Genomic DNA, 24,179 nt, shown 5'->3' with positions numbered 1-24,179 from the left:
TTTCCTGGTGAGTTTCTTCTTCAACTTTACTGAGCTGGCAAGTACCTCATCTTTGCAAAGCTCAGCTCAAAGGCCCCCTCCTCTTTGAGATTATCTCTGAAGCCCCACTATTCTTGGGCCAGACTTTTATGCTAGAAATGGCTACACTTTATGCTTTCTTAAAGTATTGATCGCTCTACCTCTTTACCTGTGCTGAGTTCCAGAGTTCACTGAGACTTACATTGAGTCTTAAGGTGCCTATGAGAGAGCGTGACATAGAGTAGATGCTGAATGAACTAAGAAATAGTCCTCTGTAATTCCTCATATTTCTATCCTGGAAAAACAAATATCCATTTTTTTCTCCTCTAAGCTATGACAAGGCTCTTCTTACCTTTTTTCATTTGTAAAGAAAGAAATCTGAATGGCTAGCTTTCTGTAGCCTCAGAGGAGATTCAAGTTAAAACAGACTATTAGACTCCACATTTTCTCTAGTAATAGTACAGTTCCATCTCTCTTCTCATAGATAATTTAAGCTGTTTGCAAGTTTTTCCTTTATTCACTCAATAAACCTTTATGTGCATCTACTATTTGAGAGTGAAAAGAATTATTGATGTCAACTTAGAGTACTGCAATCAAAAACTTGTCAAACAGCTGAAAGCCTTGGTGCAATTTTTATAACAATGATTCTGGAAAGAACATGCTCATCTCTAAAGAAGAGAAAGGCCTCTGAAATATTCTAAACACAGATTTCTGAAGGAAAAGGTAGTTCCATAAAAGTACACGTTCCATAAAAGGGATTGCAAGAACAAAATTTGATGTTTTCCATTTCTCTGTTTCTACAGGATGGAAGCACACACTTAAAAACTGAAAACTGAACATCCAAGAAATTTGGGCCAAGGGTCTCCATGAAACCCAACAAATAATCTTTGGTCACTTCTTAACCAGCTAGGTTTCTTTGTTTTAGAACCAAATGAAGACATGGGAGAGGCAAATATTTTCTCAATTTGGGATAATCATAAAAGTATAAGAGTAGGAAGACTGTGAAGATGTTAAAGATCGTGTTAAAAACAAGAAAGCTTTAATTCCTTTTATCAAAAGGACTTATCATTCTATTGAGGAAGAAAATGAGGGGGTTCTAATATTTGGTTGATCAAAGGTATCTCATCACAACTTTTCTTCATTTCACTCTGTGGCATGCTTTTCATCTGCCTCCTCTGGCCCCTACTCCCTCCATCTGTCATCTTTCCTCTTTTGTACCCTTTCCCCCGCCTATTTCCCCACCAATTTGATTATCTATCTAGAGCCTTTCTCAAGATCCAAATTGAACTTGTCACACTTCAAGAACATTATTTGGCACTCCACCTCAAAAAGGGGCATGGTTTTATAAATTACCATGCTGTAGTGGAAAAGACAAAAATAAAAGTTATTCTGTTCTCCTATGCTTATCTTCAATTAATACAAGCAAAAAGACCAAAAACAAAACAAAACAAAAAAACCCCAAACCCAAACCAAAAACCTCCAACTGATTTCTGTCTTGGTAGCTGAGGGTCATTAAGTATTGGGCCTGCAATTTTCTAATATCAGTAGTTGCTTTTTGAGTAACCCATTTCACTGAGTACAAAATAAATATTGAAATTGCAAGGATAAGAGTAATAAACATACTTATTTTAGTCACCAAAAACCTGTATGTGGTAAGAAACCACCAGAACAGAAAAAAGGATGTGACTGGCATTTGGTGAATATTCTTTTATCACTCAGCAAATGGCTTGAGGTGACCAAACAAAAATCGGAAATAATTTTTAAATAGTTACCTACCTTTTCAGTTAAGTTTTCTGATCCAAGATTTGTTCACTTTTAAAGAAAATGTGAGTTCCTTCAACATTAGAGGATGAAACTTTTTCATCTCTTCCCAACCATCAAAATTTAAAGTTAGATATAGCATAGTATCTATCTCAAGATATTAATCAAGGAGAGAAGAGATATACAAGGTTCATACTCATTTAAAAGGAACACTGTAATTTATCAGGCTTTCTCTTGCAAAGGGGAGCCAGGCACAGAAAGGAAAAGGCAAAATGAAAAGGAAAATAAAACCATGATGACTTTTCAACCTTTCTGCAGGGTGTATAAATTATTTTGGAGGACAGAATGTCAAAATCCAAAAAAAATTTTTTCCCCACCTTCTCTAGGAGAATTGCATCACCAGGCCACAGTCAACTAAGGCTGGAATAATTTATTAGCAATTCCACAACCCCTTGTACAAATGACCCTAGTTCACCCATGGCCCTCGTGTCTTTTGTATCTTTCCACATCAAATGATGATTTCATTTCAAGCCATTTGCTTTGGATGAGGATGATAAAGGGCAGCAATTGAAAAACAACAGCAAAAATCTGAAATGAATACCACAGGCAAGGGGGCAGTTGCAAAGAAAAGAATCACAAACCAAAGCAATAACTTACGGTAGCTACTTTCGCTATCGCTGGCATTAGAAGAAACATGTTCTGCAAGAACAGCACAGCAAATTAAAGAGATACCAAGCACTGGAGAGCAGCCAGAACGTAAAGAAATACCATGCAAGGCTACTAGAAATGTGAGCGGAAGGCAAGTAAGGCTGCAGAGGAGACGCATTAAGAAAATTCAGATAAGATGAAGATGAAAACTTTATTTTCCGGGGAGCTACTGCTTGATTGCTGTGTCTTATTTTTATTAGCAAATAGGAAAGCATGTTTAATTATAAAAAATGCATACTGTCCATCTAAGCACTTCTCTTTTTATAAATAGTTTGACCCATTCGTGTAGCTTTGATTTTCCAGATTCTTGTCACAAAGGTCAATGTGTCTGAACTGGATGTTCCTGATTATAATTTCAGGAGCTTCTGGTGGGTAAGGACTGGTTTATTACAGGCTTTTTGTTGCTTTATTTTGCTATTAGGCATTTTGCAGGAATATTGCATTTCAAATTGCCAGTTGTTCCCTCCCTGGAATCCCTTTCATTTTATTTCTATTTAAATACTTCCTAAACTAATTCACAAGATGAAAGGGATTGTTGAAGAACTTTCCTGCTTCACTGAGTATGTAGGAAACCTTGGAGGAAGAAATGAGTCACTGAAAAGTGTTTTATGAATCAGTTCAATATTTCCTTGTTTTTAAGATTCTTGCTTGGATAGCTCTTAGGTTCAGGTTATGGAGGAATTAGGACGGGAAGAAGATAAATGGTCTAATACCAAGCACAGGTTCTGGCACAAAGCATGTTTTTAACTCTGGTTGAATGACTGTACAAGTATACAGTGATATTTCAAAATTTTTTTCCACAAACACAGTTTAACTTGCATAACAGGGGGATGTACTGACTATGTGCCAGACTTAGGGCTTTTATTTCCAAAATAATTTATCTGTACTATTTATTAAGTTATAGAAGATAAATCCATCAGTTTATCAACTTCTTTGTATATCAGGCTAACTGAATGAAGAATACGTGACTATTTGATCTGAGAAGATCATTAGCGATAACTTCAGCTTTTTAAAAAGGGACAACTGTTGCAAAATCGTTAGAAAAAAGGAAAAGAATATATAATGTTATTCTCTAACAGTAAAAAAAAAGTGCTTTGAAATGTATTTGCTATTATTGATTCTTGCCAGTTGGATGGATTACTTTTCATTTTCTAGCATCATTAAGGTATAATTGACAAATAAAACTGTCATATATTTTAAAGTATACTACGTGATGATGTGATACACGCGTGGATTGTGAAAGGACTTCTACAATTGAGTTAGTTAACGCATCCTGGATGGACTGATTTTAGAGTATGAAACTAATGAAAATTAAAGCATGGGTTAAGTTTACTGGAATCATTTCTTTTTGTGTGGGTGTTTGATGAGAACTGCATTATTAATTTAGGTACACATGTTGTAAGTGCAAAGGGGCACTAGGAAAGTAAGTGTGATGAATCAGTGCAAATCTGTCTTGTTACCGAAAAGTCAAAGCACATACCCAACAATGGCTTATCTTCATGAGCGTGATTATCTCAAGCACCTTCATTTGAAGATGAAGTGTTTTTTTTGTTTTTGATTTTCACTTTTAAAATAATTCAGAATGAAGCTACACTAGAAAAACTTAGAACCATATGGCTGTTTATTTAATAACCAATCTCTCTTAATGTTAAGATATTGTTTAACAGAACTTTTCTATTTTGCAGGTGAAAAGAAGTTAAACATATGTTCCAGCTAAAGTCTAAATTATGGCCACCAGTAGTGTCAACTGGCAGATAACTTTCCCTAGTGTAATATATTCAATTTTGGAGAGTAAATAAACCTTCAGATTTAAAAGGGCATCACTCTGGATTTAAAAAGGCATCACATACTTTCAACTCTCCAATAGCAAGAGATATTCATTTATTAACAATATATTAAAATGCTACCCAACCCCACCGAAAATTTAGAAATTCTCTCTGGTGGTACTTGATGCTAAATGGATAATGTTGAAATCAACACTTGAATTTCAGCCACCAATTCAAGAAAAATTTCAATACATATTCTGTATAGAGACTCAAAGATAAAGTTTTCATCTTTAAGGAGATCAGCAGTTATTCTTGATCAGATTTTATTTTCTAAATATACATATCTTTAAAAAAATCCAAATTAACAATTTGAAGGATGAAGGGTATCATTATGCAGGGTTATATAACCAGCTCTTGAAAACAAAGTCCAGCTCAATGTTATTTTGTTTCTTAGCAATGAAATGAACAGCTTCTAAAAATATTGCCCATAGCTGTTAAATTAAAACGAAACAAACAAAAATGAACATGTGATGCAGCTGCGAAAGACACAAAATGGTTCTTATTTCATTGGTGCCTACACAATGGGGTTAGTGTCAAACACAGAAAAATCATAGTATATTAAAACACAGAATTATTATTTTTATTAGTGCAATGAGACACAGAATAAAGGCATTAATAACTAGAAAAAATTTAGTTTAATATACTTTACTTTCCACTCTAAGCTATAAAATGAAGATCTGGTTATGCAATGCAGTAATAAATCACCGATAGAAAAACATATTAATATATATCTAAAACTTTATCATACAAACGTTTCAAGCAGGATCACTGCAAGTCAGAAAAAAAAATCAGTCAAAGTTAATAGCAAGGAATTATTTATGGAAGATCAAATAGCTTAATATTTACTTTTTGAGAATGCATGTTCCTTTTGACTATAAAGTACCTCCTTTACTAATAGCAAAGTATAACCCAATTATGGAATTTGGCAAGGTCATTAAATATGTCTACGTGAAAAGCCAGAAGAGAGAACATGAAATACATTTCCGCTTTCCTGTTCCAGAGCATTGAACTCGCCCTTTCTTTCAACATGGCTTCTTGCTCCCTGGGAGGTACTAGGCGACAGAGCAAGGATGCCACGGCTGGCATCGGGACCATGTTGGCCACATCGCAGGGCCAGAAAGGGAAGGTGTGAGCTGCAACGCAAGTTACAGGGCCTGGGACACTTCGTTTTTAAATGCTGACATGCAGAACAAAACAGTTGGAAATTACTTGGTAGGAGCATTCACAGCTAGGTAACAAATAAAACTCGTATCTTGTGCATGCTAGGAGTGAAAAGGCCCTCGAGAAAAGGAACAAAAGCCAAACTCAAAAGGAAAGAAAAAGAAAAGAAAAGTTACAGTGACCATTCCTGGGAACTTACTCAGAGTCTTTGTTCCATAACCGTCGTCACCTAATCCGGGGATGTCCTGCATGGAAGTCCCCAGAGAGAGCAATGAGAGAGGGAGAACAGCCACGGAAGAGGAAGGAAGAAGTCAGTGGAGTTGAAACGGATACTACCATGACAGACCGTGTTGCCGGAGCAATCTGGATCCCTCGCTCTCTCCTTAGGAAACAAATTTCACCCCAAACTCCCTGGGCTGCGACTTGAGGCTTCGCATTGCAACTCGAAAGGTTTAAGCAGAAGGTTGTCATGAAAAAGATAAGGAGTCAACGAGAGCCGTTTTTACCCACTGCTAATACTGCCACAGCAATGTACCGCTGAGACCAACGATCCACTCCAAGTTTCACGGCCAGTTTTTAGATTGAGCATAAGAATAAGCTCAGTTATCCCAAGATAAGCTCGCTGTGAGGGAAAGAGTGAACAAATGCTGGTAACCAATAGAGGGGAATTTGATCACTCCCAGTTAGCCAGCGCTCTAAAACAATACATGTGGCAATGGAATCTAAGGTTTCTGTCCAGAAAAGAAGTTGTCAAGCCCTTGGAGAGTTGCATGATAGAAAAGGTGAACCAGACAACAGTCTTGGTCACAGATAAATGCTGTTTGGAAGCAAAGTCCCCGGCTTCCTCAGGTCCCTTTCCAATGCATTCTGTCGAAAAAAGAGCTCTGTCCAGGGAAGGATCCAGACTGCAGGCAAACACTGGTCACAGTAGTAAGCCCTGACCTGCCTGCCTGCCGTGTTCGTTTGCCTAGGCGTGTGGCATGGGGCAGCCTACATCATGCGTGTTGCCCGTGAAGGATTTTTTTTTTCTCTTGTGTTGCAGGTGACATTCTCTTCGAGAATCTACTTACGTTCAGGATCACTGGTTTCCTGCTCACTCTGCTCCTTGTTCTTGTAGAATGGGAATTTTCGTGAAAAGATGAAGCTCTTTTTACGCTTGTCATTGAATGACTGTGAAGGAGAAAAGGCATGGGGCAAAAACAGGGGACGTCTAATTGTTGTCACACTCATGCTGACAAAACAACTAGTCTGTAAAAGCAGAGAGAGCTGTCGTGACGCAAGTGGATAGTCTAAAGGGGTGTGGGAGGCTCCCTGCAAGCAGATTTTAGTTTCCAGGAGTGTAAATTCCAAATAATGACACTTTGGAAAAATCATCTCCGAATTAAATAAAAGACTGGTTGCAGGTAAATGATGATGGAGGAGACGAGTATTAAATTGGAAGTAGAAGACCCAGAGTCTCTGTCCAGCTCTGTAACTTGCTAGTTCAACAGCTTAGACAGGCAAGTGAATCTCTCTGGACCTCAGCGTCTTCTTCATCTGCATCGTGAGGATCCAAGAGCAGCTCTTAGGCTGCGAGACTCATATAAGGCAGTGTAAACACAAAGTGCTACACAAATGTCATCCTGATCATCATCACTGTCATCAGGTAGAAAGGACTCTGTTAGAAACACGGGACACATCAGTGTCTAGATATCTTTTTCAATAACATAAATTTGAGTTACTTCAGCTTGAATTTAATTAAAACCTCAGAGATGTGTGTAGATTTATGATATATGATAATTACAGTTCTCACACAGATAGATGATAATTATAGTATTATATTTTCAATCAAAAGAGACTTTAAAGAAAATTGAGCTTCAAGCCCTCCTCCGTAGGCAGGGGGCCAGAGGCACGGAGAGGCTGAGTCGGTTGCCAATAACACAGAGCTCGTTGGTGACAGTCAAGACACCATCAACCAAAACCTATTACAATTGCTGCTAATGAGGTAGTAACCTGATACCCATTCAAGGAAGGGAGATATAGTGGCCACTCATCTACATTCTGATATGATAAAAAATAATGGAAGAAGGACTGTCCTTAAAAATGAAAACCACTGTCATCTTAAATGAGGTGGAATTTAAAGCAATACAGATAGACATAACAGAATACACATATCAGAACTTGTTTTTTTTCAAGTGAATATCAGATGCGTGCCTGAAAAGACTCCTTAAGAAAATTTCATTTGTTCCCATTGTTGCTCTTATGGAAATGCTTTCTGGGGTTCATCTTTGGGAAACATGTTCTCAGTCATTTCACAGGCTAGAAGCCATGTGCATCTTGGTAATTTTATATTCACATATCATTTAAAAATATGTTTGCCAGCTTGTTTGACCAGTTTGGCTCTGAGTCTCTCTCTCTCTCTCTCTCTCCAAGAAATAAGATTTGTAACTACATAGGGATTAATGTGCCAAAGACTGAAGGTAATTTGACAAGGGGTATCTAACACGATTTTAGCAATGGCAGCTGGCAGGAATAAGTGCAGAGCCAGCAGGGTGACTACTTGGAGAGAACGGTACTTTTCAGCCCATTGGCTGGAACAGTTATGTGCTCTTATGAATTAGATGCTTGACAAAATGTTGTAAATAACTTATTTTCTTTGTATATCCATGTACTCCTATATCGAATATTCATTTTGATAGTTATGTTCATTTAGAAAACATTAAAGCACTAAATGTTGGTGCTGTCATTCAGTAACTCATTAGGTTTTTAGTTATTAGGAAATTTCACCAAAGTCAATTGAGCTTAATTTTATGTACTATTAAGAAGGCTTTAAGGAAACCAATAAATCAAATATCTAATAAATTCTGAAATTAGGGGACACATTTTATACTTCATATTCAAGAACTAGAAAAACATTCTCATGGGGAAAAAAAAAAGTATCACTTCAGAATTTATTAGTCTACTGACAATACTTGTGTTCAAAATAGTTTTATCATAATTTGTAATTGAGGGATTGGTGTCCAAAGACAAGGCTGGGAATGCCCCCCAAATTTTCCCAGTTAAAAAATGGTAAGTTCTTAAAGGAACATTAAATATTCTTGCATCACTCCAGTTTCATGCCACTTTTACATTTCAAGCATTATTTACACCTCAGTAACTGAAAATAAAAGAAAAAAATATCATGTAAGAATTAATGACATGTGATATTGCAAGATATGTTAGACATTTAACTTCAACATTACGGATGACTTGTCATGCAAACACACACACACACACACATTTTCATGCAAATACAAAACAATGCCAAGAGGAGTAAAGCCTGGGGTTAAAATGGAGACATAAACAGACAATGTGGAGGCCTTTGAGGGCCACAGGGTGCTGCATGCAAACCACATTGTTTAAATGGTCTCACAGGGTCAAAGGAAAATGAAAATGTGTTGTTTGTGATTCATTCTTTTATATTTTCAAGGCAAGGACTGTAATGTATTAACATTTCCGGAGTATGAAAATGTTGTGTATGAGTCATCTGATTGGGACATCATAATATTTAGCACCACACTTTTCAAAAGAACAGAAAATGCACAATAATTACTCAAAAATAAAATTATCTAACATATCAGTCTATTACCCAAAGCCATTTCATACTGGAGTTAAAAAAAGGGTAACGGAATCATTTGTTGGTGGTCACATTGCCTTAATTTATGAACACAGAACCAAATCACAACTTCAGTTCACACACACAGATTTAAGTCATATATTAAAGATCTTAGTTAGACATTTCAACTAGAAGAGATTATATGTAGTTTATAATGCTCTAATCTATTCTTTATTTTATTGGACATGTATAATATTTACAATTATATAAGCTTTTTTTCATTGCTGTTAATTTTTTCTTTTAATTTAGAAATGGAAAATCTGTTACACGAATGTTAGGTGAGAATAATAAATTAACACTTTTACTATTCATGGAACACATCGTTCTAAAGCAACTGAAGGCTAATATATAGCTTTATTAATCATACTTGATCAATGGTGTTTTTCCCTAAGTTACAGTATCTTAAATCCCAATCCATTGTTTTCATGTCAGAAAGCTTCTGAGTAGAGATTTTGAAAATATCAATCATGTATGGCAAGTGAAGAGTTGGTATACCCAAGCATTCCATTGTAGAATTTAACCTAGATTACTGAGTTCTTATGAACAAAAGTGGTAAAAAGACAACAACTAAATTTGCTGAGCAGTTATTATGTGCTATGCTTGGTTCTAACATTTGCTGAGCACTTACTATGTGTGTCTAAAGGCTCTGCATACGTGAATCTCCATACTAACTTGATGAGGTTGGTACCATCATTGTTCTCATACCACAGATGAGGAAACTTAAGTTTACAAATCTCCTGTTATTTGCCCAGAGACATAGAGTTGGTTAGCAGTGAAATTAGGATTTGTATTTACAAATATTCCTGGTTGCAAAAATTGCTGTTCTCAGAGCAAGAAAAGGTTTGGCAACTCAGGCCTGTTTCAAGTTTATTTTTAAAATCATTGGCATCTGACTCAAATGATACTGTAATCTGTCCTCTTCCCATGGCTTCACTGCTTGACAATTATTTATTTAAACCATCAGATGCTACTGGCTGTAACATTTTTGTGGGATACCCTACTACAATTTTTTGAGACCCTTTCATGTTTTTGAGGGCTCCATTCTATTGTTCTTGTTCTTATGGTTATGTAAAAAAAAAAAAGAAAAGGATTTTAGTGGAACAGATTATGAATAACATTTAAAAAGTAATTGCCCAAGACAAGCAAATCTATAAACAAAGTAAATAGTGGTTGGTTGGGGCTGAGGGAAGCTAGGGGGTGCAGAGAATGGGAAGTGACAACTAATGGATATAGTGTTGGTTCTAGGAGAGATGAAAATGTTCTAAAATTAGGTGGTGGTGATAGTTGCATAACCCTATGAATATACTCAAATACACTGCACTGGACACTTTTAAGTTTGTAAATCACATACCATGTGGATTATATCTCAATAAGGTCTTAAAATAAAAGAACCCCCTTCCTAACCCCCACACTATGGGATGAGAGGATAGCCCATTTTCAATTCTACTTGGTGTAAATATTTTTTACTGCTAACTGAATGAGAGGAAACTTCTCTCCCCAATCCTTGCAATCAGTCAGATACAGGTACCTTATTTATCTGATTCTGTTGTGTCTCTGTTAAATGAATACCTTTCATGTTGTGACAGACATCAGAACCCTCCTAGGGGACAACAGACTATCACTGTCACTCAGAAGTCTCTAAGTGACCCCAGAATGTAATGGCATTGGTGAACTGGTTTAAGACAAAATACACACTTCATGAAGAAAGGAAACAAAACAAAAATTCAAATTGCTCCTTCTCTCATTCAAACTTGACATTCTTAAAAACACGTGAGTGAATACTGAGTTTTCATGCAGAAAACTTAAAAATAAGGGGCATTTTAAGGTTTTTCTTTTTCCTGTACTAATTTTTCAAGCTTCAAATGTTTCATAGCTCTAAATGTCACCTTCATGACATAAATTTTCTCTGGGTGGATGCAGATTTAAGTGTGTACTGAGCTCAGATACACCTTTCTTTGTGACTTCTTTATCTTATAAAGGCTTCTTTCCTCTTAGTTCATTCTTGTCTCTCCTCTAAAATAATTGTGTTCCCTTTGGAAAGTTGTTACTGTAAGTTTCAGTGATCGCTTTTTATTATACATATCATGTTTTTATACAGAAAAAAGAGAAGTTTCAAACAAGAGAGGTCCAAGAAGTTAATAATGAGACAGTGAGGTTGTTAAAGAAAAGATAAGAGTGGGCCTGAGATATGTCTGTTTCCAGAAATGTGTTTAAATGGATGTGTGTATACATAGCTGTGTCTATAACAGTGTCCCAGTGTTCTGTTTGCCAGTCTAATGACCTGATGGATCTAGGCACTGAGCATCAGTAGCTGGTAACATCACACACACACAAAGCCCATCGGATGATATGTGCTCCCTGATGGGAGAACAAAAAGTCACTAAGCAGTAGTTCTGTAAACCTCTACTCTCAAAAGAAAAGAAAACCTTCTTTGGCTAAAGGATCTGAGTCTAATCAAACCTCTAGATCTACCTACCAGCTTACAGAAAAAAAGAGAATAGAGAATTCTGCTAAATTATACAACAAAGAAAACGGCATCATCGACTCAATGGACATGAGTTTGAGCAAATTCCGGGAGATACTGAAGGACAGGGAAACCTGGTGTGTTGCAGTCCATGGGGCTGCAGAGTTATACATGACTTAGTGACTGAACAACAAGAAGGATGTGAAACAATTGAAACTCTCATCTAAATTGTTAGTGCAAATGCAAAATGGTATGTGTGCGTGCATGCTAAGTTGCTTCACTCATGTCCACCTCTCTGCGACCCTATGGACCGTAGCCCACCAGTCCATGGGATTCTCCAGACAAGAATACTGGAGTGAGTTTCCATGCCCTCCTCGAGGGGATCTCCCCGACCCTGGGATTGAACCCGTGTCTCTCACGTCTCCTGCATTGGCAGGCAGGTTCTCTCACTAGCACTACCTGTTCAGTTCAGTTCAGTTCAGTCGCTTAGTCGTGTCTGACTCTTTGCGACCCCATGAATCACAGCACGCCACGTCTCCCTGTCCATCCTGGGAAGCCCACAAAATGAAACAGCCACTTTGAAAATAGTTTGGTAGTTTCTTGTCAAGTTTATCATCTAGCTAACCTATGACGTAGAAATTCATCCTTAGATATTTATTCAAGAGAAAAACATGTCCACAAAAAGGTATGCATTAATATAAGAATGCTTGTAATTCTCCAAAGTGAAACTCTAATGTCCATCTACAGATAAACTGATAAACCATGATATATTGATATACACAATATTTTGCTATTGCTACTCAGCAATGAAAAGGAATGAAGTACTAATAACAAGCAATAACATGGATGAATCTCAAAAGCACCATGCTGAGTGGTAGAAGGCAGACACAAAAGAGTATATATGCATGATTCTAAGTTCTAGAACAGACAAAATAAATAGTGGCAAAAATCAAATTAGTGGTTGAAAAGTGAGAAACTATGTTGTGATCATGATTAGAATGATGTGTGTGTGTGCTAACCTGGTCCAGTCGTGTCTGACTCTTTGTGACCCTGTGGACTGTAGCCTGCCATGCTCCTCTGTCCATGGGATTCTCCAGGCAAGAATACTGGGGTGGGTTGTCATGCCCTCCTCCAGGGGATCTTCCTGATCCGGGGTTTTGCACTGCAGGCAGAGTCTATACTGCTGAGCCACCTGGGAAGCCTGATTAGAATCATGACACTTCCTCAAAATATTTCTAGGCTAGGCTACTCTCCTAAATGTGTGTGTGTGTGTGTGTATGTGTGTGTGTGTGTGTGTATGTGCGTGTGTGTGTATTTTTGTTGTTATTGTGTGTGTGTGTGTGTGTGTATTTTTGTTGTTATTGTTTAGCCGCTAAGTCGTGTTTGACTCTTTGCAATCCCATGAACTGTAGCCTGCCAGGCTCCTCTGTTTCGGGGATTTAACCAGGTAAGAATACTGGAGGGAGCTGCCAGTTCCTTCTCCAGGGAATCTTCCTGACTCTGGAGACTTTCCTTCATTGGCAGGCGGATTCTTTATCACCGAGCCACCAGAGAAGCTCATACATAGGTATGGCTTTTGTTTTTGAAGTATAGTTGATTTATCTTCTATATCTTGACTTGGGTGCTGGTTATAGCAACCTTTTCCCCTTTGTCCATCTCGTGCTGACACATCTTTAAGATCATGTGCTCAGATGCTCCATCCAAGCCTGGCACAGTGCATCTACTCGTCTTTGCATAGTTCTCTCCTACAACATTATGATCTCAGAGTATCACTTTCTGTATCACTTTCATTTCTGTATCTAGGATCTAGAGCACGTAAGTACTCGATAAATATTCATCAAATGAATGCATGAACTAAAGTATGGAGGGGTGATTCCCGTTGGGAATATGGGAAGAAACTTTTGGCAAAAGAAGGAAGGGAAGGAATAAAAACCATCTGGAGAACAGGGGGTAGAAGTGATGAAAGAGTAAGAACAATAGCCAAATGAGTAGTGTTTGGTTTTTTAATTGCATTTCTTGGCAGTTGTCTCTCAGAATTTGCTTTTCTCATAAATTTTATCTCATAATTCTAGGCTCACTGAGCTGATTGAGTTGCTGTTTATTAGTAGTGATTAAAATGTGCTGGCTCAGCTATTTGCTTGCATGTATTTTTGCACAGTATCATATTTTCAGCTCTATGATTCATAACTGAAAAATGTAAAAGTTTAGAGATTTTAGTGGCATTCATAACTTCAATAAAATTTACCATTTAATTTTTCTAGCTTTTTCCTACATTTTATTTCTTTACCTAACTAATAAATTAACTTGTTAAAAAATACCTTTTAAACTAACAAATGAAGCACACATCTTTGAGAGAAAATTTGAAAGGAATAGAGGGAGAAACTTACTTTTCATCCCATTCTGAGAAACAGATCTTTAGTATTATTGTTTTCTGTTTTTGAAAAAGAATTCTGTTTAAATTTACTTGTATTATTTTGTTTATAGAATTTGAAATCCTGATTTGCTTTTATTTACTCTTATAACACACAGTAAGGTGTTAAAGGAAAGTGCTTTAGAATTTAGCTATATGACATTAGGAAAGTTACTTAATTTCCGCACCTCAGTTGTGAATATTTAAATGTAACAATGTATAAAAGGCTATTATCATAATGATGCTTAGTAAAACTCAGTAAGTAGGAGCCAATTATTTTAATGGTGACAGAAACATTTTCCCATATCTTAGAGAGTATTTGGAAGCATTAGCATTAATGAATGCTAAAAATGGAATTAACATTGAAATCTACAACAAAAAATTTAGAAAGTCCCCAAATATGTGGACATCAGAAAAAACAAAAACACTATCCTAACTAACCAATGGGTCGAAGAAGAAATTTTAAGGAAACTAGAAAATAGTTTTAGATGAATGAGAAATAAAGTCACGGATACCAAAACTTATGACAGCTAAAGCAATACTTAGAGGAAAACTTACAGCTATATATACTATTAAAAAAGATTTCAAAACAAAAGTCTAGCCTTCCACCTTAAGACACTGGAAGGAGGAAGACCAAACTAAGCTAAAGCAAACATAAAAAGGCAATAATACAGATTAGAGCAGAAATGAATGAACTATAAAGAACAGAAAAACAACAGAGAGAAATTAACAAAATAAAAAGTTCTTTGAAAAGATGAACAACATTGATAAATGTCAGACTGGCCAAGAAACAAAGAGAGAAGATTCATTACTAAAATTAGGAATAAAAGAGCTATCATTACTAACTCTACAGAAATCAAAAGAAATACTATGATCAGCTGTATATCAATAAGTTAGAAAATTTAGGTGAAATGGACAAATTCCTAGAAAGACACAAATTACCAAAACTGACTCAAGAAGAAAAAGACTCTGAATAGACTTATAACAGTCAGTCAGTTCAGTCGCTCAGTTATGTCTGACTTTTTGCGACCCCATGGACTGCAGCACACCAGGCCTCCCTGTCCATCACCAACTTGCAGACCTTACTCAAACTCATGTCCATTGAGTCGGTGATACCATCCAACCATCTCATCCTCTGTCATCCCCTTCTCCTCTTGCTTTCAATCTTTCCCAGCATCAGGGTCTTTTCCAACGAGTCAGTTATTAGCATTAGGTGGCCAAAATATTGGAGTTTCAGCTTCAGCATCAGTCCTTCCAATGAATATCCAGGACAGATTTCCTTTAGGGTGGACTGGTTGGATCTCCTTGCAGTCTAGGGGACTTCAAGGGACTCTCAGAGTCTTCTCCAACACCACAGTTCAAAAGCATTAATTCTTCAGTGCTCAGCTTTCTTTATAGTCCAACTTTCATAACCATAAATGACTACGGGAATAATCATAGTTTTGACTAAACGGACTTTTCTTGGCAAGGTAATGTCTCTGCTTTTTAATATGCTGTCTAGGTTGATCATAACTTTTCTTTTCTTCCAAGGAGTAAGTGTTTTTTAATTTCATGGCTGCAGTCACCATCTGCAGTGATTTTGGAGCCCCCCAAAATAAAGTCTGTCACTGTTTGTATTGTTTTCCCATCTATTTGCCATGAAGTGATGGGACCAGATGCCATGATCTTAGTTTTCTGAATGTTGAGTTTTAAGCCCACTTTTTCACTCTTCTCATTCACTTTCATCCAGAGGCTCTTTAGTTCTCGCTTTCTGCCATAAGGGTGGTGTCATCTGCGTATCTGAGGTTATTGATATTTCTCCCGGCAATCTTGATTCCACCTTGTGCTTCACCCAGTCTGGCATTTCTCATAATGTACTCTGCATATAAGTTAAATAAGCAGGGTGACAATATATAGCCTTGATGTACTCCTTTCCTGATTTGGAACCAATATGTTGTTTCATGTCCAGTTCTAACTGTTGCTTCTTGATCTGCATACAGATTTCTCAGGAGGCAGGTCAGGTAGTCTGGTATTCCCATCTCTTTAAGAATTTTCCATAGTCTTTTGTGATTCACAGTCAAAGGCTTTGGTGTAGTCAATAAAGCAGAAATAGATGTTTTTCTGGAACTCTCTTGCTTTTTTGATGAGCCAACGGATGTCAGAGATTAAATTAGTAATTTGAAAAATTATGCACAAAGAAAAGCCCAGACATAGGTGACTTACTGTAGAATTTTACTAAACATTTAAAAAATAATAAACATCTAATTTTCACGGATTCTTCCAGAAGACAGAACTCATTCTATGTGGCCACCATTACCAGACATCAAAATTAGAAAATATATCACAGTAAGTGAAAACTATAAAGTAATACATCTTATAAACATAGTAACAACTTAGTATTTTATCAAATGGATTTACCAGGGGCTTCCTTGGCTTTTCTGGTGGCTCAGATGGTAAAGAATCTGCCTGCAATGCAGGAGACCTGGGTTTGAACCCTGAGTTGGGAAGATCCCCTGGAGAAGAAAATAGCAATCGACTCCAGCATTCTTTCCTGGAGAATTCCATGGACAGAGGAGCTTAGTGGGCTATAATAGTCCATGGGGTCACAAAGAGTCAGACAAGACTGAGTAACTGATACACTCTCTCCCTGGTGGCTCAGTGATAAAGAATCCACCTGCCAAGGTAGGGGACAAGGGTTCGAACCCTGGTTGGGGAAGATCCCAGATGCCTCAGAGCAACTAAGCCCCTGTGTCAGCTACTGAGCCTGTGCTCTAGAGCTGGGAGCTGCAACTACTGATGCCCGAGCACCCCAGAGCATATGCTCCACAGTAGGAGACGCCACAGCAATGAGAAGCTTTTGCAACACAACAAAGAGCTGCCCCCCCTCACTGTAACTGGAGAAAGCCTGTGCAGCAATGAAGACCCAGCACAGCCAAAAATAAATAAAAGCTTTTTTTTAAAAAAGAAAAAGGATTTACCACACTTGACTTAAACATTCTTAAATCATTGGACACTTCTGTAGTTTTCTATTTATAAGTACTCTGTGTTGCAATGAACATAACCTTTTTTGTATTTTAAATTATTTCCTTGGGATAGATTTCTAGAAGTTGAATTATTGAGCTAAAAATTATGAATAGTTAAAAATTTTTGACACATTGCCAAACTGCTTTCAGAATGATTTGTACTAATTGACATCTCCTCTAGCAATCATTTATTCTTAATTTATAATTGGTTCCAATGATGTGTCCTGTCAGCCTTTTCCCTCCCTTCTCACACCCCCTCCACAGTCCTAATTACCCCATTGCAATATAAGGCTTCCATGAAAAACTTACATTAAGTCTGTTAGCAAAGGGCAAGATTTATTTAATTATGTGTAAAGTGAACATTTATACATCCAACAACTGGGAAATTAAATCCTGGCTTTTTATTATCAAATTCTCTGCTTGAAGAGTAACATTTCTAAGAGAAATTATTTGTCATAAATTAAAATCTGAAGCTATGAGACAATAAAAATTATTATAAAAATGTACAATTCAGGGCATCATACCCAGAGACATACTGAAATAACTGGTCAAACTATTATTCCTGACTAGTTCGTGATACTCAGGAATACTACTACTCTAATCAAATGAAAAAGAAGACTTTAATCTATTATTGTAGATGTGTGTGTGCTAAGTCACTTCAGTCGTGTCTGACTCTTTGCGACCCTATGGACTGTAGCCTGCCAGGCTCCTCTGTCCACGGGATTTCCGAGGCAAGAATACTAGAGTGGGTTGCCAAGCCCTCCTCCAGGGGACTTTCTTGACCCAGGGATCCAAGCCACATCTCTTCTGTCTCCTGCAGTGGCAGTCGGTTCTTTACCATTAGTGCTGCCTGGGAAGCCCCAGTATTCTCTCAATCAGGGGCCTCCAGCCCCAGGCTGAAGACTATGCTGCTCCCCATCGCTTGCATTACTTGCTGCACCCCATTACTTGCATTACTGCCTGAACCAGCCCTCCCACCACCCCAGCCCCTGGAAAAATTGTCTTCCACAAAAGCGGTCCTTGGTGCCAAAAAGGTTGGTGACCATCGCTCTATATGACCTGAAGACCCTTTCAAAGTGCTCCAAATTCTTTTTTATTTTTTTTTTGCGAGGCTGGGGTAGGGAGGTTATCATTCAGAATACAGAGCTCTGGTGCTAGGTTTAGTATGAATCTACTTGCTAAGATTCAAAATATTCCAGCAGGGATAAGGATATGACCTCAAAATGGAAGAATCAAAGTATCAGAGAATCAGACATCAGAGATGGTGCTGTTGTACTGAGATGTCTACTACAAGTGAGGTTCTTCCACAGTCTGTCCTGTCTTGCAAACTTAAAACTTTCTGCGATCACTGGGCCATAGCTACAGTTGGAAAAAATACCAATGGCTTTCTTCAAGTTCATGGTGTTAATAGCTGATGGAACCTTCACACTGCTGTCAGCTAGGAGGTTACTCATTCATTTATTTACTCACTTTGTTTATTAATAAATTTCTAATTTTCATTATTCACTTTACTCATTAATAAATTTATTTACTGAATGGCTAGGTCCTTCTATGTGCCAAGCCCTTTGCTGAGTCCTTAGCAACTTGGTCTTCATTTAAATAGATATTGGGAGGCCTCTCAGTTGGCACAGTGGTAAAGAATCTGCCTTAGCCAATGTAGGAGATGAGGGTTCGATTCCTCCATCTGGAAGATCCCCTGGAGGAGGAAATGGCAACCCACTCCAGCATTACTGACTGCAAAAATCCCATGAACAAAGGGCCTGGCAGGCTACAGTCCATGGGGTCACAAAAAGTCAGACACAATTGGGCACACAGGCACAGTAACTAGATATTGATATTTGTGACTAGTGTGAGAGGTGATAACATTCAGTGACACATTCTGACAACGCATCATTTTCTTGGTCAATCTGTGCACGATTTGGTATGGTAGACTCCATAGAAAATTGCCAAGCTATGTGACTCCAATTAGTTGCTTCATAATTCTAGAATAGTCCAGCATTTCATCACAAAATACTAACAGCTTTTGCAACAACCCATAGGATCTGAAACCAAACCAAACCAAAACAAAAAAAACAACTAAAACTTTCATTCCCAACTTTATTCACTTTCAAGATAGTCTCATCAATGGGACACATTGGAATGATCTTTAAATTCTCATGTGTTAGAAAATTGGAGATCAGAATAGTTGAATGGATCAGATGTTGATCACACTGCTAATTTCTTGATTCTATGTTATTTTATTTCATTTCTGCCATTTCTTTCCTCTCTCCTCCCTTCCTTCCTACCCTTTGATTGCTACTTGCTATAAGTCAACATTCGAAAGATCATGGCATCTGGTCCCATCATTTCATGGCAAATAGAGGAGAAACAATGGAAACAGTGACAGACTTTATTTTGGGGGCTCCAAAATCACTGTGAATGGTGACTGCAGCGATGAAATGAAAAGATATTTGCTCCTTGGAAGAAAAGCTATGGCAAACCTAGACAGGGTATTAAAAAGCAGAGACATTACTTTGCCTACAAAGGTCCATATAGTCAAAGTGATGGTTTTTCCAGTAGTTATGTATGGCTGTGAGAGCTGGACAAAGAAAAAGGCTGAGTGTCAAAGAGCTGATGCCTTTGAATTGTGGCGCTGGAGAAGATTCATTAGAGTCCCTTGGATGGCAAGGAGATCAAACCAGTCAATCCTAAAGGAAATCAACCCATGAATATTCTTGGAAGGATTGGTGCTGAAGCTGAAGCTCCAATAATAAGGCCAGTTGATGTGAAGAGCTGACTCACTGGAAGAGACCCTGATGCTGGGAAAGACTGAGGGCAGGAGGAGAAGAGGATGACAGAGGATGAGATGGCTGGATGGCATGAGTTTGAGCAAACTCCAACAGACTGTGAAGGACAGGGAAGCCTGGTGTGCTGCAGTCCATGGGGTCACAAAGAGTCAGACAGGACTGAGCGACTGAACAACAACAACAACTCAAATGTTCTAGTCAAAGCCTGGAGGGCTAAGCCCACAAGATGCTGTTGTCAGCATATAACTGGCCATAAGCAAGCACCAGCAGGAAAAGCTCTAGGAGTCACAGAGTCGGGGACCCAATAGCTGACCCATGTTGTATAGGAAGAATGCCCTTCAGGAGCTAGGGAAGCCAACACATGTCCACCGGGAGCTGAGGGCCAGCCTGAGGGGCAGAAGGAGACCTGAGTTTCTAGTGTGACTGGCTGAGTCACCTCCCATCTCTTTCACCTCCATCATTCACAGAATTTGAAACCTCGTTCAAGATCAAGTTTAAAAAATTCCTTTTTCTTCTATTTTAGCATTCTCTAAATATATTGATAATTGGGGGGGGGGTTTCTTCTATTCCTATAGTTTTTTTTGTTGTTGTTGTTCTCTAAAATCTGGAGTTTGACAAAATAGCTGGTAACATCCTCACCTGAAGGAAATCTTGCCTTAATTATCTTTAATGAACTTTACTTGAGCACCCACAAGGTTGTTAGGTTAATTCTCTGACTGCTATATTCCTCTCCCTCCTCATCACCCCGACTCACCCAGTTTGGAATTTGAGTTCTCTAGTTGACTTACTGAGGTTAGTTTTACATTTCATCTTCAGCCTAACTCTGGAGGGATGAGGCACTTCCCATAGAGCCCCAGAGCAACGTCTGGAGCAAAATCAGTAACAGAGACTTGCTATTGTAATGGCATTTTCTTTCTGACATTTGTTAAATGCATACACACAGGGAAGGCACTTAGTGCTTTACACGGGCTACACATTTAAAGTGCTTTCCACATACCGTCCACACCTGCTCAGTGGCTACACTTTACATATAAGGAAACTGAGGCAGAGAGCGGTTGGTTACTTGCTCAGCGTTTACACAGCTGTGAGTCACGAGCCAGGTTTCATCCCCACTGAGCCCTTAACCACTATGCAACCCTGCCTATTGCACAGTGGCTGCTTGCCAAGATCCCTAGTGTGCATTATACCCTGCTTTCAGTTTGCTGGCACTTGAGTCACTTCTGAGAACTTCTGCAGGCAACTTACTTTCTGCGGAGTTTTACACTTTATTTCTGAAACATAATGTCTGTTTCTTTATTCTTTTCCAATGGTTCATGCAATGACGTTTCTGTGATGCGTCCTTTGGGGTCAATGATAGCACTGAATGTCTATTATTACGAAGTCATAGGCTTACTTGCAGGGAGGACGCCGTTCCTCAATTTCATCTCATTCCCAGGAATGCCAGTTCTGCAACTTCCTCAAGGGCTCCTCTCCTTTTTGGTAATCCCCTCAGGCCAGTCCTCACCGGCTGATTCTACACGCCTACCCTGAAGGTGATGTGATGTCATGAGGCCAGCAGAGAAGCTGTAAGCTGTTACCCTCACTTGTGTGAGAAGACCCTCGCTCAGATCACCACCGATTTACACCAACAGAAAGTAATAGCCCTTGTTTTTAATGCTATCTAAGCACTTAGACTCTTGAGAGTCCCTTGGACTGCAAGGAGATCCAACCAGTCCATTCTGAAGGAGATCAGCCCTGGGATTTCTTTGGAGGGAATGATGCTAAAGCTGAAACTCCAGTACTTTGGCCACCTCATGTGAAGAGTTGACTCATTGGAAAAGACTCTGATGCTGGGAGGGATTGGGGGCAGGTGGAGAAGGGGACGACTGAGGATGAGATGGCTGGATGGTATCACTGACTCGATGGATGTGAGTCTGAGTGAACTCTGGGAGTTGGTGATGGATAGGGAGGCCTGGCGTGCTGAGATTCATGGGGTCGCAAAGAGTCGGACATGACTGAGCGACTGAACTGAACTGAACTGAAGCACTTCTGAAGTTATTCATTTTTCAAGGACCTTTCCTGAGAGAAGGCTTTCCTAACTACTCCACGTCTCTTTATTTTAGGCAGTTACATCCCCTTATTCCTGCACCAAATACAAGCTGGGCACATGTATATACCAGGTGCTGAGCTAGGAACTGGAGCTCGAATAAACGCTCAAGGACCTCACCATTCAGTGACAGAGAGAGATTCATAACTTACAGTACAATGTGACAGTGTGTGTAGGGTGCCAAAGAGGCATTCGGAAGGCAGACTGGCTCTGCTGTGGAAGAGGGCAAGAAGTGACCTGTGAACTAGAACAGATCAGCATTCACCACGTGGAACAGAAAGGGTGGGGAGGTTACTCCTCCAGCAAAAGGAGTGAGGCAGAATTCTGGACTGTCCTCCGGTAAGCTCAAGGTGTGCGCGCTCAGTCGTGTCTGATTCTCTGCGGCCCCATGGGCTGTAGCCCCCAGGCTCCTCTGTCCATGGGATTCTCCAGGCAAGAATACTGGAGTGGGTTGCCATGCCCTCCTCCAAGGGATCTTCCTGACCCAGTGACGGAACCTGGGTCTCCTGCACTGCAGGCGGATTCTTTTTACTGCTGAGCTACCTGGGGAAGCCCCTAACTCAAGGTATGTCTTTCTCCAAACAAACTCATTGATAATAATAATAGCAACCGAAATTTACTGAGCTTTTCCTCTGTGCCTTTGTCAGTATACATCTTGTCAAATATTTTGTACTAATTATCTCACTGAATCCTCCCCACAATTCCATCACACACATACACACACACACACACACACACACTCACATACCCCTCTGCCTGTATTCTTATACAAATGGGAAAACTGGGGCTTAGAGAGGTGACACCATTTGCCTAGCTGGCAAGTGACAGAACTGGATTCAAATGTCACTACGAGTTTGTTTCCTGTCTGTACTTTTCCAGGGCTGGGGACACAGCGATTGCCCAAGCAGTGCTGGCTGAGGGGAGACTTGGTTGCAGCTAGCTGGCCATGGCGGGGGGACCCACACTGTGTCCTGATCACGTAGGAAGGGAGGGGCCAATGACTTCGTTTCACAGTCTCGCTTCTCTCACAATCTTGTTCATTGTTTGGAGGCATGAGATGCTATAGGGAGAGGTCAGCACAAGCAGAGGCTCCTGGGTATCTGTGCAGTGAGGAATGTGAGTGGGGAAGAGGCAAGAGCCCAGTGCTGGTGTCAGGTGGGCCCAGGCACACCCCGTCTCTGCTGCACACATTGTTTTCAAGAGTCTTCCTTGCTAACACGTTTGATCCAGCTCACTGGCCGGGTGACCTTGCAGCAAGATGTTGAAACTTTCTAAGATTTATTTGGCTTCCCTGGTGGCTCAGTTGGTAAAGAATCTGCCTGCAATGCAGGAGATGCAGGAGACACGGGCTTGAGCCTTGGATCAAGAAGATCCCTCGGAGGAGGAAATGGCAATCCACTCCAGTATTCTTGCCTGGAGAATCCCATGGACAGAGGAGCCTAGCGGGCCACAGTCCATGGGGTCACAAGAGTCAGACACGACTTAGTGACTAATCCACCATCGAGATTTATTTTCCTTGTTTGTACCATGCCTCTTTCCCACCACCATCATTATCATCATCACCAGTGGTAACACATGAGGCTCAGACAGGTAGCTTGCTTTGCTTGTGGAGCTTACTGTCTACTGGCAGACCACAGGCAAGTATTCAGGCTACACTTGCTATGAAAACTCCGAGGAGAGACTCCTGGCTCCTGGTCCTCCTATCCAATGAGCTTAGGAAAGTCACTGTCCCTCTCTCAGGAGCAGCATCCTCTTCTGTCAGTCAGGGAGATAAATAAGATGATCTTGAAGGTCCTTTATGCCATGATGATTTTTCCTCTTCTTCCTCTTGCCTGTTCCCTCCTTTTCTTCCCTCCTTCAACCAGGAGAAGTACTCAGCTTCATACTCTCTTGGATGATGACCGAGCTTCAGGAACTGATGGTTTGCTCTTTGTCTCTCACGATATGATGTCACCTCCAGACCCAGAGCATGAGATCACGTGCAGCACTTCTGTGTCAGGAGCGATTTCAGGCACACCATCAGTAGAGTACAATATTAAAATCTTTGTGAAGCTGTGCCTGATCGAATAATTCTCACTTCATGCTTGAATGGAAGAAGGGGTAACTCATCCATGGAGGCAGATCCATTACAGCGGGGGCTGCAGGACACTCGGTCTGTAGCCCCACTTTTTAGCAGGGCGAGTCACAGGGAATCTGGCCCTGTGGTGGGAGAGCGGAAAGGTGGTTTGTGTCTTAGGAGTTTTTGCCTAGCCCTCACTGCATTTTCCATCTTCATATTTCCTTATGGTGCAGTTCATATGCTATATGCTAGCAGATCATGTTT

General features: G+C 39.5%; 1 protein-coding gene across 40 annotated transcripts in view; it reads right to left on the bottom strand.

Moving 5' to 3' along the window:
* Nucleotides 1–24,179, bottom strand: part of DLG2 (discs large MAGUK scaffold protein 2) — a 2,369,976-nt gene that overhangs the window by 22,322 nt on the left and 2,323,475 nt on the right. For 28 of the 40 annotated variants that reach the window (XM_042238120.2, XM_060403919.1, XM_060403914.1 and 25 more), the window contains one exon: nt 6,545–6,644. In XM_042238120.2, the coding sequence (XP_042094054.1) occupies nt 6,545–6,644 (100 nt within the window). Of the gene's footprint in view, nt 1–2,436; nt 2,479–5,673; nt 5,720–6,544; nt 6,645–24,179 lie in introns of all 40 variants that reach the window. The other 12 variants (XM_060403917.1, XM_060403921.1, XM_060403918.1 and 9 more) reach the window with 2 other exon arrangements.

The sequence above is a fragment of the Ovis aries genome, chromosome 21 (genome assembly GCF_016772045.2).
Source record: "Ovis aries strain OAR_USU_Benz2616 breed Rambouillet chromosome 21, ARS-UI_Ramb_v3.0, whole genome shotgun sequence".
In the NCBI taxonomy this organism is placed as follows: Eukaryota; Metazoa; Chordata; class Mammalia; order Artiodactyla; family Bovidae; genus Ovis; species Ovis aries.
The sequence above is the reverse complement of the archived record's forward strand: the minus strand, read 5'-3'. Positions and strand labels throughout refer to the sequence as shown.